Genomic DNA, 14,871 nt, shown 5'->3' with positions numbered 1-14,871 from the left:
TACAATACTTGAGCCTAGTTGCAATTATTTTATAAAATATTACCTACTAAGAGGATTTTATGTATCCTATAAGGAAAATTTAAAATTAAGAGTGGTCTCTGCCTCTGTGAAAAACAGGACATGATTTACACTTTAAATTGTTGATACCGGTTTATCGCTTGTATTTAGGTAATTTGTTTATTCAAGAAATATTTAAACTGCAAAAGTTTATGTAATGCTGCAATTGACCTGTGGATGAATTCAGTATTTATTATCTCTGATTCATTTATTGTGACTGCCCTGTAGTTTGCGCTTCCTGGCAGCAGAGGGGGCAGGATTCCCAGCACAGCCAATATATACCCTTTTACTATCATTTGGAGGGATCTTGTCAACCATAACATAATAGTTACAAAACTATGAAAACCAAACTCCAAACCCACAACTTATCAAAAACCTCTTTTAATTGAACTAACAACTCGGTAGATGCTGAACACGACAAAATCAACAACAGAATCTCCCTCGCGATGGAGGTGAAGGGCGGGGGGGAGGGGAGGAGAACGCCGGTGGGACGAAAACAAAACCTCCGTGGTGCATCTGCTCTGCTTTCATGATGGTGGGACTGAGAGAACCACCCCGCCCCACCACCAATCTACGAAGGCCTGATGAAAGGTTTGGATGGGAATGGGGATCAACAAACAGGATGGCAATGAAAAGGAAAAACCAAAATGACAAAAAAAGAGAGAGAGAGGAGGAGTTGGGAATCACTCCATGGCCTCCTGGTTCTCTTGGTCTGCGCTGATCTCCTCGCTGGCTTCCTTGCCCTCCTTGCTCCTCTTGCTCTTCTTGTGCTTGTGCCGGCGGTGGCTGTCGCCCTCCTCGCTGTCGTGCCTCCTCCGGCTACTGCTGCTAATGGGGGGGGGGGGTGTGTCAGTGGAGAGGAGAAACAAATCGGATTCAAGTTAGATTCAAGGGAGAAATATTTAGATGGGTTAGGGGAGAAAGGTGATGGAGAGAGTGGGGAGTAGAGAACAATCCTGGATGATCCTTTCATACTGGTACCGAGTAATGGTCAAAAATCCTCACAAAAGAGAGAAATAGAATAAATTATTAATTAATTTGAATATAAAACAATAACACTACCATCCGCAGGGCAAAGGGCGAATTTTGTCCACTGTTTGTACTTGCTACCTGTACAGACTAGGTGGCAGCAGAGTGCATCATGTACACTAGTGGGCGACCTATTGATCGGTCAGCCGATTAATTGGGCCGACATTTGGCATTTTGAGATAATCGGCATGAGCCGATGCCTGCGCTCACGAGGCCTATACATAGTTTATGAATATTTGAAATGGTCAATACTAATTTTCCGCACTATCAAAATACCGGTGACAGCTGCACTTCCTCACTCTCTCTGACAGCGACACACACACACACACACACACACACACACACACACACACACACACACACTATTTAAGGTGTTAGCAGGAGTGCCGTTGAGAAACACTTTGCATTTGAGGCAAAACGTAAACTCAAGAGAATGTCAGTAGTGTTTTTATTTTTTCCCTCCTTCAGACAGCGGTGCACCGTGCGTGCGCTCCGGTTTTCTGTCTTTTTATTTGAGCTCTATTTATTTTTGTGTGCTTCCCAACTTGTATGAAACATTTTTTTTTACTTTTTTTTCCCAATAAGGGAACGGAGTGGCAGGGGGGACACACAGCGGAGCGCAGCTCATGGTTGTCTCAACCGCAGAAATCCGCTTTCTCAATGCCAATTCACGCTTAAAATAAATAAACAAACAAACAGTTGTCTCATTTGTTTTATATATATATATATATATATATATATATATATATATATATATATATATATATTTTAAAAAAAAAATCAACAACGACATGGATTTCATATCGGCCAATTAAAAACCCATATCGAACAACCACAAATCTCCACTAGGATGTGACTATGAAATTTTCACAGTATGACAACCGTACTACAGTACTCAATATGACTCAATGTCTTTCCGATTTCATCTATATTGGTGTTTTTAGGAGCAGGGAAAATATGTTGAAGTCCGACATTTAAATCTCTCTGATCACAATGTCCGGTGAATTCTCACGAAGCACAATTTTCCTTTATGTATTATAAACCATCAGATAAAGTATAAAATGGGGACGTTCTCAATAGGAGGACATTTGAGCATCCAGCTCAAGGCTGCGCCGGTAGACAGACGCAGTATTTAAAAACTGGACTGTCCGAGCTAAGGGAGGGATGGCCACCCTAGCTCTTGTCAGTCTTTTAAGGGCTTCTGTGATATATTTTCAAATGTTTTTGCAGCTTTTTGAGATGTGACATTAATTCTGAACCAAGGATTCTGTATATGTTGATTAGATTTATTAGTAACAAATGTTATCAGACTTTGATTAAAAAACTCCTTTTAATCATGTATCTGTCTGTGTCTCTGCATCCCTGAGGATACGGCGATGGAGGATGAGCGGGAGGTGGATTCCCAGGCTGAAGTGACTCAGCCATCAAGGTAGCGACTGCTGTCTGTCCGGAACGCTCACTGCGCACCAACTCACCCGGTGGTGGTTGGTGCGCACTACAGAAAGAGGGGTTTTTTTTGGCAAAAATAAAAACATTAAAATCTCAGCGCCTCTCTTGCATTGTCTGGATCCAGTGACACATGAGGTTTTGTTTTCATGATGATTTTCCACGACTTGGAAGGAATAATGAATTTTCGCCCAAATGTCTCCTTGCATGTGTGTGTGCTGATGTATAACAGTAGATGACACAATATTTTTTAAAGGGAAGTAGGTACAGGCATTTATAATTTTTGATTTTGTAAAAAAATATATGCCTTTTGTTTATTCACATATGTATATTAAGTTAGTCGACTTAGTTTGTCACAGGGTCTATTCCGGCACTACAAAATTAAATCCAGGATTTTCAAGTAATTTTTATGCACTATTTAAATTTTCAAGGACCTAAAATATCATATAACCTTACTCACGTTGTCTTTTATTTATATTACTACGTCTATTGTCTATATATCTATTATTAATCTCATTCTCATCTCTAATCTCACTGTGTTATCTACTGGCATATTATTTCCCTGGCATAACTGTGTCGTAAAAGTGATTCTGGAAATGTTTTATCACATTACAATTTGAATAACAAAAACCAGGGGGAATATGACAGGTTTTCAGTGACGTGTTTTTCATGGACATTTTAAGCACTCCAAAGTGTCTATTTTCAAGGTATTCCGCTACTTCAATTTCTGGGGATGAAATTCAAGCACCTCAAGGATTTCTTAAGAACCCTGTTGTTAAGATTTTTGACGTAACTTGTGAAAGAAAATTAAAAAAAAAAAAAAGTCAGGCGGTACAACCCTTAATAAAGCCTTTTCACTGTCTAAAACACAGTCTGACATTTAGACTTTATATCTAGTTTATTTTGGTGACACAAAAATAAGAGCGTCATGTTATTGACACATCTACGATATATATGCACATATAGTACTGGAAGGTGTACCTGCGTGAGGACTTGTGGCGGCCCTCCTCCTTCTCCCTGTGCCTCCTCTCTCGGTGACGGTCCTCCTTCTCTCGACTCGCCCTCTCGCGGTGGCGCTCCACGTAGCCGCGCTCCTGGTACTCGCGGTAACGGTAGCGCTCCTCGTCACTTAGGGAAACATGTTATCTTGTCAAGGTGTCGTCTTACCATGTTTGCATTAATTAGCATTACTGTGGTACTTTGAGATTTTAATAGTTTTTGGGGACACGACGGAGACACCCGGCAGTGTGTGTGTGTGTGTGTGTGTGTGTGTGTGTGTGTGTGTGTGTGTGTGTGTCCCTCTCTGACCTGGTGTAGCTCATGGCCGACGGGCTGTGCTCTCGCTCCCGCTCCCTCTCCCGCTCGTGCTGCCTCTCGCGGGGCCTCTCCCTCTCCTTGTCCCTCTTCTCCTCTCGCCGGGGGTAGTAGTCCCAGGATTTGGAGTTATCTATCATGGGGGGCCACGGTGGCACCACGCCGCCCGGCATCGGGGGAGGGTACGCACCTGGGGGGAGTGTGTGTTACTGGTGTGAATCAACCCCAGCTCAGTTGATATCAAAATGGATCAATTCAAATCTTTCTTCATTTCCAAGGCTTTGCTGACTTTGAAGTATGGTTGCTTCAACTACAAATGACAAATGGCTTCGTTCAAAGTTGCTTTCAATAAAACATTCTTAAATTAGGCAATCTCAACAATATTCATTTACGTGAGAAAGAAAGTAACATCAGTGCACCATAATGATAGAATAATAAACAAATATAAAAAAATGACGTCGAGGATTTTGGGGATAGAATCATGGTTTTAGGATTTAGCGTCCCCTACCTTGAGGGAAGGGGTATGGCGGGACAGAGCGGCCATCATAGCCTCCAGGATGACCGCTGCTTAAAAATGGAGAGAGATCATCAGCAATCAAAATAACTCAATATAGCCTGTATATAGCATAGTCTATTTCTGTGTGTGATTGTGAGAAAAATGTGTTTTCAATTGATTATATTGACCCTTACTTGTTGTTGCATTTAAAATCATTCAATCTTCTCAATCCCTTAAATATTGATTTTTTTATTTTTTTTATTTTATTTTTTTTACTGTATTGTACATTCAATTCACAGAAATTCAGTGCATTACATGATTCTCTGTTGTCCACAACACTGTGTGTGAGTGTGTGTGTGTGTTACCCGTCCATGGTGGGGATGAGCGAGGGCGGGGGTCCGCTGGGTGGAGGTGGGAAGCCAGGGGGAGGGACAGTGATGGGCAGCCCTGCGAGATAGCGAGCGAGAACCATCATTTAAAAAAAAAACATGCCAATGTGTCACTGGAAAAAGATCTGCGCTGGGAAATCAGCGAGAGCGAGGGGGAACTCACTCGGTGGCGGGATGAGCGGGGGTGCGGTGCTGACGTTTGGGGGAGGCGGGAGGAAGGGGGGAGGCGGGATGTTGGGGGGCAGCGGCCCCGGGGGGAAGAACGGGGGCATCTTGGCCGGCGCAGCTTCAGTCTCCGAGGTCGAATGCTCCGAGATCACCTGCAGGCCGACAAAAACACCACCTTTATTTCTTGTCTTTAACAGCGTTGCATCATGATGAAAATATGACAACTATGTTTTTGTCTATGTTCCAAGATGACTTAAGATGATCCTTTCTCTGGGTATCTTAAAAAAAAAAAAAAAAGAATAAAATCGAGCTGTTTTTAACATACACATAAAACTGACTGAATCAACATTTTGTGAAATGACACGAGTCATCTTAATAAATGATTTATCATGTCCCAGGTCAAGATGAAGCATCTCTTCCTCCCCCAAATCCTCCTCATTCAGAAGATTCATGTAGCTTAATTCTCAAACCAAAACCTGCTTTTCTGAGACCTTTGTGGAGACGACCCATGCAGAGCACGGCGACTGCGTTTTTACACAACAATATGATTGGTAGTGTCGGTTTGGCGTCATCACAACATAATGATTGGCCTGTAATCCGCTTCTCTCCACGAGCGACATCCAACATAAAGAGTGCAAGGGAAAATAAGTCATCACTTGACATCACACATAATATCCGACATGTTTGATGATGGTTGCATCTGATTCTCCTATCTGGGACCTTTTCCTAATTTAGCATGTATCAGACTGCTCATATGTTTTTGTACCTGGATATTGTTTCCCTCCAGGTTGTGTCTGCGACGCCCCTCCACCCGGCTGATGGTGGCTGTCTGTCCGCCAATCACATCTATGGTCCCGCTCGTCTTCCTGGAAGATTAACAGATCAGACACAGAACGAAACAAAGCGAGCACGGGGCGCCGTCCAAACGAGGGGAAAACACAAACACGTACACGTTTACTGGCACGCGGCAAAAGCCTTCATCATTGTAAAGCTTGTCAATTTCCCTATGTTTGGAAGTTTCAACAGAGCATATATGACTGTGGCTGATAACTGCACATTGACCCAGCCCCCATCCCCAAAACGTAGCTTTGAACAGTTAACAGAACTAAGAAGGCATCAAACAGAACTACACTACACATAAATGTTCCCTGCTGTGCTTCAGACATCACATCCCTGGTTAAGTGACTAAATGGGATTCTACTGACTTGACTTTTGGATGGATTGCTTTTTGACAGTTTGTTTTTCCAGTTTAAAAAATGGTCCATTTTTTTTTTTTTTTTTTTAAAGAAAAACAAATTGTCTTTGTGAAAAAGTTATCAAGTGAAAGTATAAGTACGCGTAAAATTGTGTTAAATAGAACAGGAATGTATTACAAGCTTTGGCACAGCTGTAGCCTTTGAGATGGTATATAGTAGTAGTATATAGCAACATAGGCGGCCATTTTTAGTGAGACCTGGAGATCAATACAATCCTTCTACTTATCAACACAGAGAAGAATCAATTCATCGACCGCCGTTGTGACGCTGCCTATGGATCTGGTTACAAGAAAACTTTACCGTGATGAGAAGATGATTATTCTGATTATTAGCTTTTGAGCAAAATTGATAAAGCTCTAACGATGGAGGTTCTACCGCCCCTACGTGTGAGTTAAGTTAGCCAATCCATAAAATCGCTGACGAAGAATGACAACAAGTACAAAACAATCAACCGGAGGAAGCACATTGGAGAGACAACAACAAAACATTGAACAGACAAGGCTGGAGGTTTTTGTTGTCTGCCCCCCCAGTCGGTCGGGTTTGATGGTCGAGCAAATGCCACCGTGCACTTGACCTTATAAGGACGAGGCCATGCCCACTTACGTATAATAAGACATGTCCGGAACAGGCGGGCCAGTCCACGGAGGGGGAGTGATTCTACCGTTCCAACACAAGAGGGACCAGGGGAAAGGAAATTAAAAACACACACACACACACACACACACACACACACACACACACACACACACACACACACACACACACACACACACACACACACACACACACACACACACACTTTAGGAGGCCACAGGTATATATTCATTTGTCTCTGTGTGTTACAGCTATATAGCTTTAAATAGCGTGGTTGTGATATTTTAGTCATCTAACATTGAAAATGCAATCGTAACAGGCAATTTTTGGGCAAAATCAGACTTAAATTATAATTTCTATTTAAATCACCATTGCATAATGTTAAAAAGAAAGAAACAAACATTGACATAATATTATCATTTGGCTATATCCCCAGCTGTTTTTAGATAATTTGGTCTTTGCTTTAGTCTAAGCCTCAACAACCACAACAAATATGATGCAATAACACTGAAATAGATTTCAGTGTTATTATACAGTATACTATAATGTATTGTACATTATACTTAGCAGTGTATAATATTTACTTATTCTTATTAAATGACTTTTGCTTGTTTCATTTTTTTCATTATCATTACTAATACCTGATGACCTCTACTAATGTATATCACTTAGCGTTGTGCATTGTTTATGAAAGGTGCAATAAATATAAAGGTTATTATTATTATTATTATTATTATTATTATTATTATTATTATTATTATTAGTACGTAGGTAGATCTAGCAGTCCATAGATAGTAGGCTGGTGTGCATCTCTCCCTTATAAGATGAGCCGATGCGTATCTAGATACATGGGTTTCGATATGATTCGGGGATGATACGTTTTAATATAGAACGATTTGGTTTGATTCGGTGTGATGAAAATACAATCTGATACAGTTCTTAACATTTGTTTAATGTAGACATTAATTTTCCACCATAAATTAAAATAAGCCAATTCTGTGAAAGCGGCATTGCTTACGCTCAAATAGACATTTCATAAAAGACCAGGGAGCCCCAAGTATTTTTCAGTGGGTGGGAAGAAAGGGGTGGAGTCACTATACAGTCAAAATGATTCTGAAGCTCATGAAGTTGTTTTTTTTCTAGTATTGTTAGTATATAGTATTGTATAATTATTTTAAGGTAGAAAAGTTACATAGTGTTGCTTTAAAGTTAAAACGTAACTGTAGCTTGAATGTTATTCTCCCTTGTAAGTCGCTTTGGATAAAAGCGTCTGCTGAATGACTAAATGTCTAAATGTAAAACCAGTTTCCGATTGGTATCGGTGAATTGTTACACCCTTACTTACCTGGTAAGCTGGCTGACGGTCGGCTTGTAGAGACTGGCTGGGGTGGTGAAGTCTGGCTTAGAGGTGTGGACCGACAGAATGGACACATCTTTATCGTTGCCCGTCCTGCCTTGCTGAACCTGAACAGACGTGAGAAATCTTTATTTCATGCTTGTTTTTTCTATTTTTTGGGACCAAAGAAAATGGTATTCACCTCATGGTTGATACAGAGTACAAGTTTTCAGACCCCTACACTTTTTGCACATTTTGTTATGTTACAGCCTTATAGCCCAGTCTAAAATGGATTACATTTTTTTTGCAAATTTATTAAAAACAAAAAACAGAAATATAACTGGTCGCTGGTTCGATCCCAGGCTCCTCCTGCTAGCATGCTGTAGTGTCCTTGAGCAAGACACTTAACCCCTAATTGCTCCTGATGGCTGCGTCCGTCAGTGTTTGAACAATTGTAAGTCGCTTTGGATAAAAGCGTCTGCTAAATGACTAAATGTAAAATGTAATAACATTTTAGGTATGTATTCAGACCCTTTACTATGACAACTGGCAATTGTGCTCAGGAGCATCCTGGTTCTATTGATCATCCTTGAGATATTTCTAAAACTTGATTGGAATCCATTGTAAGATTCAATTGATTGCACATGATTTGGAAAAACACACACCTGCCTAGATAAGGTCCCACAATTGCATGTCAGAGCAAAAACCAAGTCATGAGGTCAAAATAATTGTCCAGAGACATGCGAGACAGGATCCTGTCGAGTCAATTCTTCAGCATTGAAGGTCCCCAAGAACACAGTGGCCTCCATACCTCTTAAATGGAAGAAGTTTGGAACCACCAACACTCCTAGATCTGACTGCCAAACCGAGCAAACGGAGACAGAGGGTCTTGATCAGGGAGGTGACCAAGAACCCGATGGTCGCTCAGACGGACATCCAGAGTTATTTTGTGGAGATGAAAGAACACTCCAGAAGGACAACCATCTGTGCAGCACTTCATCAATGCTCGGTAAAAGGCACATTACAGCCCACTTGGGAGTTTGCCAGAAGGCATGTAAAGGACTCTCAGACCATGAGAAATAAGATTCTCTGGTCTGATGATTCCAAGATTTAACTACTTGGCCTGAATGTCAAGCAGCGTGTATGGAGGAAAAGAGGCACCACTCGTCACCTTGCCAATACCATCCATACAATGAAGCATGGCAAAGGTTAACCTTCCAACCGGACAACGATCCTAAACACACACCAAGAAAACACAGGAGCGGCTTTGGGACAAGTCTGTGAATGTCCTTAAGTGGCCCAGCCAGAGCACAGACTTTAACCCGATTGAACATCTGTGGCAATACCAGAAAACGTCTGTGCACTGACGCTACCCATCCATCCTGAGGATCCGCAGAGGAGAATGGAAGAAACTCCCCGAACACAGGTGTGCCAAGCTTGTAGCATCACTCCCAAGAAGACTCGGGGCTGTCATCGCTGCCAAAGGTGCTTTAACAAGGTAATAAGTAAAAGGCCTGAATACTTGTGAATGTAATATTTAATTTTTTTTTAATTCATTTACAAAAGTTTATGTTTTTGCTTTGTCATTGTGGGGTATAGTGCGTATATTGACGAGGGAAAAATGAATTAATACATTTTAGAAAAGAGCTGTTATAACATGTGGCAAGGGGTCTGAAAACTTTCTGAATGCACTGTAAATAGAGATCAACTAAGTCTTATTTCACAGTCCAAATATGAAATTGAGGAAAGGATGCTACATTGTTTTTGGTATTAGCTAGTATTTTAGGTGTATATAGCCTTTTAAGATTAGCTCTGACCCGTGGAGGCATGGACTCCACAAGACCTCTGAAGGTGTTCAGTGGTATCTGGTACCAAGACATTAGCAGCAGATCCTTTAAGTCCTGTAAGTTGTGAGGTGGGGCCCCCATGGATCGGGCTTGTTGTTCCAGCACATCCCACAGATGCTTGATCGGACCCTAACCCCAGCCATCCACATGATGTAGAAGAAAATGTTGAAGAAAATTGATCAGACCAGGCCACCTTCTTCCATTGCTCCATGGTCCAGTTCTGACACTCTAGTGCCCATTGTAGACACTTTCGGAGGTGGACAGGGGTCAGCATGGGCATTCTGACCGGTCTGCGGCTTTGCAACCCGATACGCAGCAAGATGGGATGCACTGTGTGTTCTGACATCTTTCTATCATAGCAAGAATCCACGTTTTCAGCAATTTGTGCTACAGTAGTAGTAGTACATTTGTGAGATCAGACCAGACGGGCTAGACTTCGCTCCCCACACGCATCAATGAGCCGATGGGCACCCAGGACCCTGTCGCTGGTTTACCGGTTGTCCTTCCTTGGTAGAAAGGACAACTTCTGGTAGGGACAACTTTCCACTTTTGGTAGGTACTAACCACTGCATACCGGGAACACCCCACAGGACCTGCCGTTTTGGAGATGCACTGACCCAGTCGTCTAGCCATCACAATTTGGTCCTTGTCAAAGTGGCTCAGATCCTTACGCGTGCCCATTTTTCCTGCTTCCAACACATCAACTTCAAGAACTGACTGTTCACTTGCTGCCTAATACATCCCACCCCTTGAACAGGTGCCATTGGAACAAGATGAGCAATGATATTCACTTCACCTGTCACTGGTTTTAATGTTGTGGCTAATCGGTGTATAATGGGTTATGTGAAGAAGAAAGGAAACAGGAATGAATATTTTAGAGAAAGACATTGAGGAATGGAGGCTGTTTGTTCATTATTAGACGGTCCCTTACAGTGATCTTGCTTGTGTTTGAGCTGACGGAGGAGATCTCGAGACCCATGCGCACCCTCTTCTGCTTCTCACAGTAGGACTTCCACGTGTCCTCGTTGAAGCCGTAGTTGAAGTAGTCCGACAGGTCCGCTCCTACACACACACACACACACACACACACACACACACACACACAAATTTGGTTTGAGAAGTGGGGGGGTTACAATAAAATGGGGGGTCTGTGGGTCCTCCCAGATTTTTTTATTTTTTTATTTGAATCCCATTTCCTGCATTTCTAGACATGCACGCATTAGGAGACGTGGCTGCCCCGCACCAATATGATGGCCACGTTGACGCACACGATTCAACCGCGAGGTAATTGAGCGAACAAAATGCTGTCTGGTTACAACTGTACAAATGTGTTTTATTCTACTGAGCTGTAGAACTAAAAAATGTCCGGCACATCCTTTGTTTTAAGTTAACCTTCGCAAAGTAGTTTCTTTGTAGGTCACCCACCACTTCCAGAGTTTGCTCACACCAAGGGTGTTTGTGGGGTTTTGGGGATGGCAGTGGACCAAACCAGTGTGGGATATGAGAGGTGGACGCAACCTTTCAAAACTTAAAAACACATTGTTTTGCATCTATAATTATCACAAGTGCCTTCAATGCATACTACTATATTATTTAAAATTATATAGTCATGTGTACAATGATATATTGAGGGGGACAACTGTTTTTCCCCAGGAAGGGGAGGTCCGGACTCCCCTGTCCCCAGGATATTTCCGCCCCTTCACACATATACAGACACAGGGTGTGAGATACACAATCCTCCACAGGATTTCAATCTCACTCTATTAAATCCTCTATGATCCGAGATAACACCCAAACAAAAACTCACGGACAGACACACAAATCACACACCTGGTTTCCTCCAGGGCTTCTCCTCAAAAGACTCCATGTCCACCTCCAGTACTGGAACTCCATTAATGTTCCCCGGAGCCTCCATGTCCACCCCCTTGAGCTTAGCAGTCACTGAAAAGACAAAATATCCGTCCACATTTTCTATTTATGTCTTATTTACTACAAAGTATGTATAGAATGTCATTTGGGCAAACACTGTACTGTAATGAGGTGAACATCTACAACTGAATGCACATAATATAAAACTATACCCTGTCCATAGGGTCTAGAGCCTGTTGTCTTGATGTTAAGATTGACAGGTGGTGCTCCATACGGTCTGTGGGGGTGAAACAGCATTAAAATGCGACCATTGACAATGTCAAATCAATCATAAAGTCATTTATCACACCAATTAGTGCTGGACCATGCCTATACAATTTATCCTTATCCTATTTATGACCTTTAAGCTTCTACAGCATAATCAACCAATTTACTTACACGCAACCTATTTTTTCCTATAACTTGTATCCTTTATATATTGTATAAACATGCATGCCAGACGGATACCAGTCCTTCTGATATTGGTGTCTATTTTTCAAGAAAGTTGGTCGACAATAAACTTCAAAGTATTAAATAATAACTATATAGTAAAGGATTATTTTCCCCCAAACTCCAACTGTGTTTAAAGCAGAAAATTATTAACCCTTAGTTTTGACCAAGACCTACGTGTACTGAGGGGCCCCAGTTTTAATGTCACCGATGGTGACACGAACATCGTCGTCGTCATCATCGCTGTCGCTGTCACTGTCTTCATCCTCGCCCGCTGCCTCTCCCGTTGGCTATGAGATGAAGGTAGAGACGTATATGGCAACAGATACAATACAATATAGAGATACAATATATATGTTTGTTTGGAATGGCAACAGAAGTAGCAGTGGGAAAGAATTTTGAACAAAAATGATTTTAATCTACCAACCTCAGCCGCCACACCGTTTCCTGTGGCATGAGCAACGGAATCCTCTGTGGTTGCAAGGGGGGCATCTGTAGGGACGCTGGGGGAAATAAGGAGTATATAGTCTTTAATTAGCAAAATGATAAATTACACTAAGAGCTGTCACAATTATTACATTATCGCCTGACCGCAATTATTTGAGAAGATTGCCATCTTTTTTTTTTGTTTGTTTTTTAATCGTTTTGCAATAAGTACTGTGAATTGAGCGTGTTTTGCTCAGTTGGGTAGAGAAGAATTGTGTACCAAAAGGTTTCCAATCTTCAATGCCAATATCTGGCTCTTCTGAAATAGGTGTAGGTGTGTTATTATGGGCTTACATCATGAACTATTAATCACTATTATTTGTATGAAAATGTGTCGGCAACCAAGATGTCACAACAGTGGCCGCCCTGATCACACAACAAATAAAAGGGTCATATGAATGCAGAACTCAACTTATGATACTTAGAATACTCAAGGTGATTATGTGTGGTTTAAAGGACACCTTATTGCAGCATTGAGTTTGGCTTCCTCGTCGTCCTCCTTGCCTTCGGTCTCATCTAAAAAGAAAACTCAATAAAATCCCCTGCGCACACACAGATCTCCAGGGCCACCCCACAATTTAGGGCGATATCGACAAAATCTAATCCCACAATATTTGTTGGCTGCATGCATCGATATTGAAAATCTGTCGATGTTCATTACTTTCACTGTCGCGCAGAAATAGGTATTTGACGATATCGCGATATTACGCTAGTCAAACCCCAAACATGTCTCATATCACGATGTCGACGAACGATATCGCGACCACCGAGCTCCCGAACGGTATCGTCTGCCGTCGTGGTACCGATATCGCCCAGTACTATTTACACATGTTTTCCATCCCCCTCCCCTCAAGACGAGTGAATTCAGCGTGTTGTATTGTGACACCTCCATAGAGCCATTCCTCCTCCTCGTCTCCACCGCTCGCATCCGTGGTGGTTGTTCTGTCCGCCTCTTCGGCCGACATCTTCGCCTCTCGACGACCGGGGCTCGGCTTTATACGGACACGGAGCTTAGACACGAAATGTCAAACGAACCGTAAAGACACCGGGGAGGCAACAGACACCGGTAATAGAAGAAATAACGCCGAAATAATCTCTTCGATACATTCACCCCAGACGCACGCAATGTGAACCCGGAAGAGATCGTTGGCTTGTGCGCTAAAAAAAATAAATAAATAATAATAATAATAAGCGCGCTTCCCTGCAGCGCCCCCACGTGGCCAGTAACGGTATGTCGTAATATTACACAGCACAACACAGTATGTGTTGTGCTGTGTAATATTACTGCCTGGATAAAAACCCAGAGAACCACAATCACACACAGAGATAACACCATGACAGACAGACAGACAGAGGGACAGAGTAGTAAAAAAAAAAATAGAAAACGTTGACAATATAAGACAAGCCTGAAAACAAACAAGCCAATAAACCTCAACCAAAAATGCAAATGTGTAACGTAAAGCTGGGACGGGGCAGATAAACTGGCCTTTTTCGAGTTCAACGTTCTCGTGGTAGAGAGAGCAGGATTTTTTTTTTTCTTTTTAAAGAACACAATACATCATAACGGCCAGCCGCGGGTTGTGTTCCAACGTGCATCTGAATTACTTCTGACCATGATGAAGCACATCCCCCAGGGCGCCCGGGGCCTCGTGACCCGCCGTCCCACCTTCTGGCGCCCCCTGGTGGCGCGTGGGGCGCCACTGGCTCGGGAATCACTGCTCCGAACCGCGCTGTGTGCGTAGGTCATCCACCGCGTGGGCTTTTACACACATCAAATGAACCAATCACGCGGATCTGCAAAGGTACTCCTTTGCCTTTTTGACATCGATGTCGCGTCCCGTCCTCCACGCAAACGCTCGTCCCCCCCATCAACACCATCACTATCAATGAGCGGACCGTCCGCTTTAGATACCCATCATTGGTGCTGTGGTTTGTATGCAAGCGAAGTTGCCTTATATAATGCAAGATAGTTAATGCGTTCATGGCCCCTACACCATTAAAGTGGGCCTATCTATCTATCTATCTATCTATAAAACACTTAAGTTGACAAAGCAATCTACTATTGCTTTGAAATTTAAGTTTGAACTTCCATGAG

At 42.4% G+C, this 14,871-nt stretch overlaps 1 protein-coding gene across 2 annotated transcripts; it reads right to left on the bottom strand.

Moving 5' to 3' along the window:
* Positions 1–419: 419 nt before the first annotated feature.
* fip1l1b (FIP1 like 1b) lies at positions 420–13,908 on the bottom strand. Of its 2 annotated transcripts, none has more exons than XM_079999796.1 (16): positions 13,663–13,908; positions 13,238–13,292; positions 12,718–12,793; positions 12,468–12,580; positions 12,014–12,078; positions 11,763–11,873; positions 10,864–10,994; positions 8,095–8,213; positions 6,759–6,812; positions 5,666–5,765; positions 4,895–5,051; positions 4,708–4,789; positions 4,355–4,410; positions 3,841–4,036; positions 3,514–3,660; positions 420–885 (listed from the first exon to the last, which is right to left on the bottom strand). In XM_079999796.1, the coding sequence occupies exons 1-16, from the start codon at positions 13,739–13,741 to the stop codon at positions 741–743; spliced, it is 1,686 nt and encodes a 561-aa protein (XP_079855922.1). In that variant the 5' UTR covers positions 13,742–13,908; the 3' UTR covers positions 420–740. The 2 variants fall into 2 exon arrangements, with proteins under 2 accessions (XP_079855922.1, XP_079855923.1); XM_079999797.1 differs by having other exon boundaries at positions 420–882.
* Between the last annotated feature and the right edge of the window lie 963 nt (positions 13,909–14,871).

This window comes from Zeus faber (genome assembly GCF_960531495.2).
Source record: "Zeus faber genome assembly, chromosome: 4".
Lineage (NCBI taxonomy): Eukaryota > Metazoa > Chordata > Actinopteri > Zeiformes > Zeidae > Zeus > Zeus faber.
The sequence above is the reverse complement of the archived record's forward strand: the minus strand, read 5'-3'. Positions and strand labels throughout refer to the sequence as shown.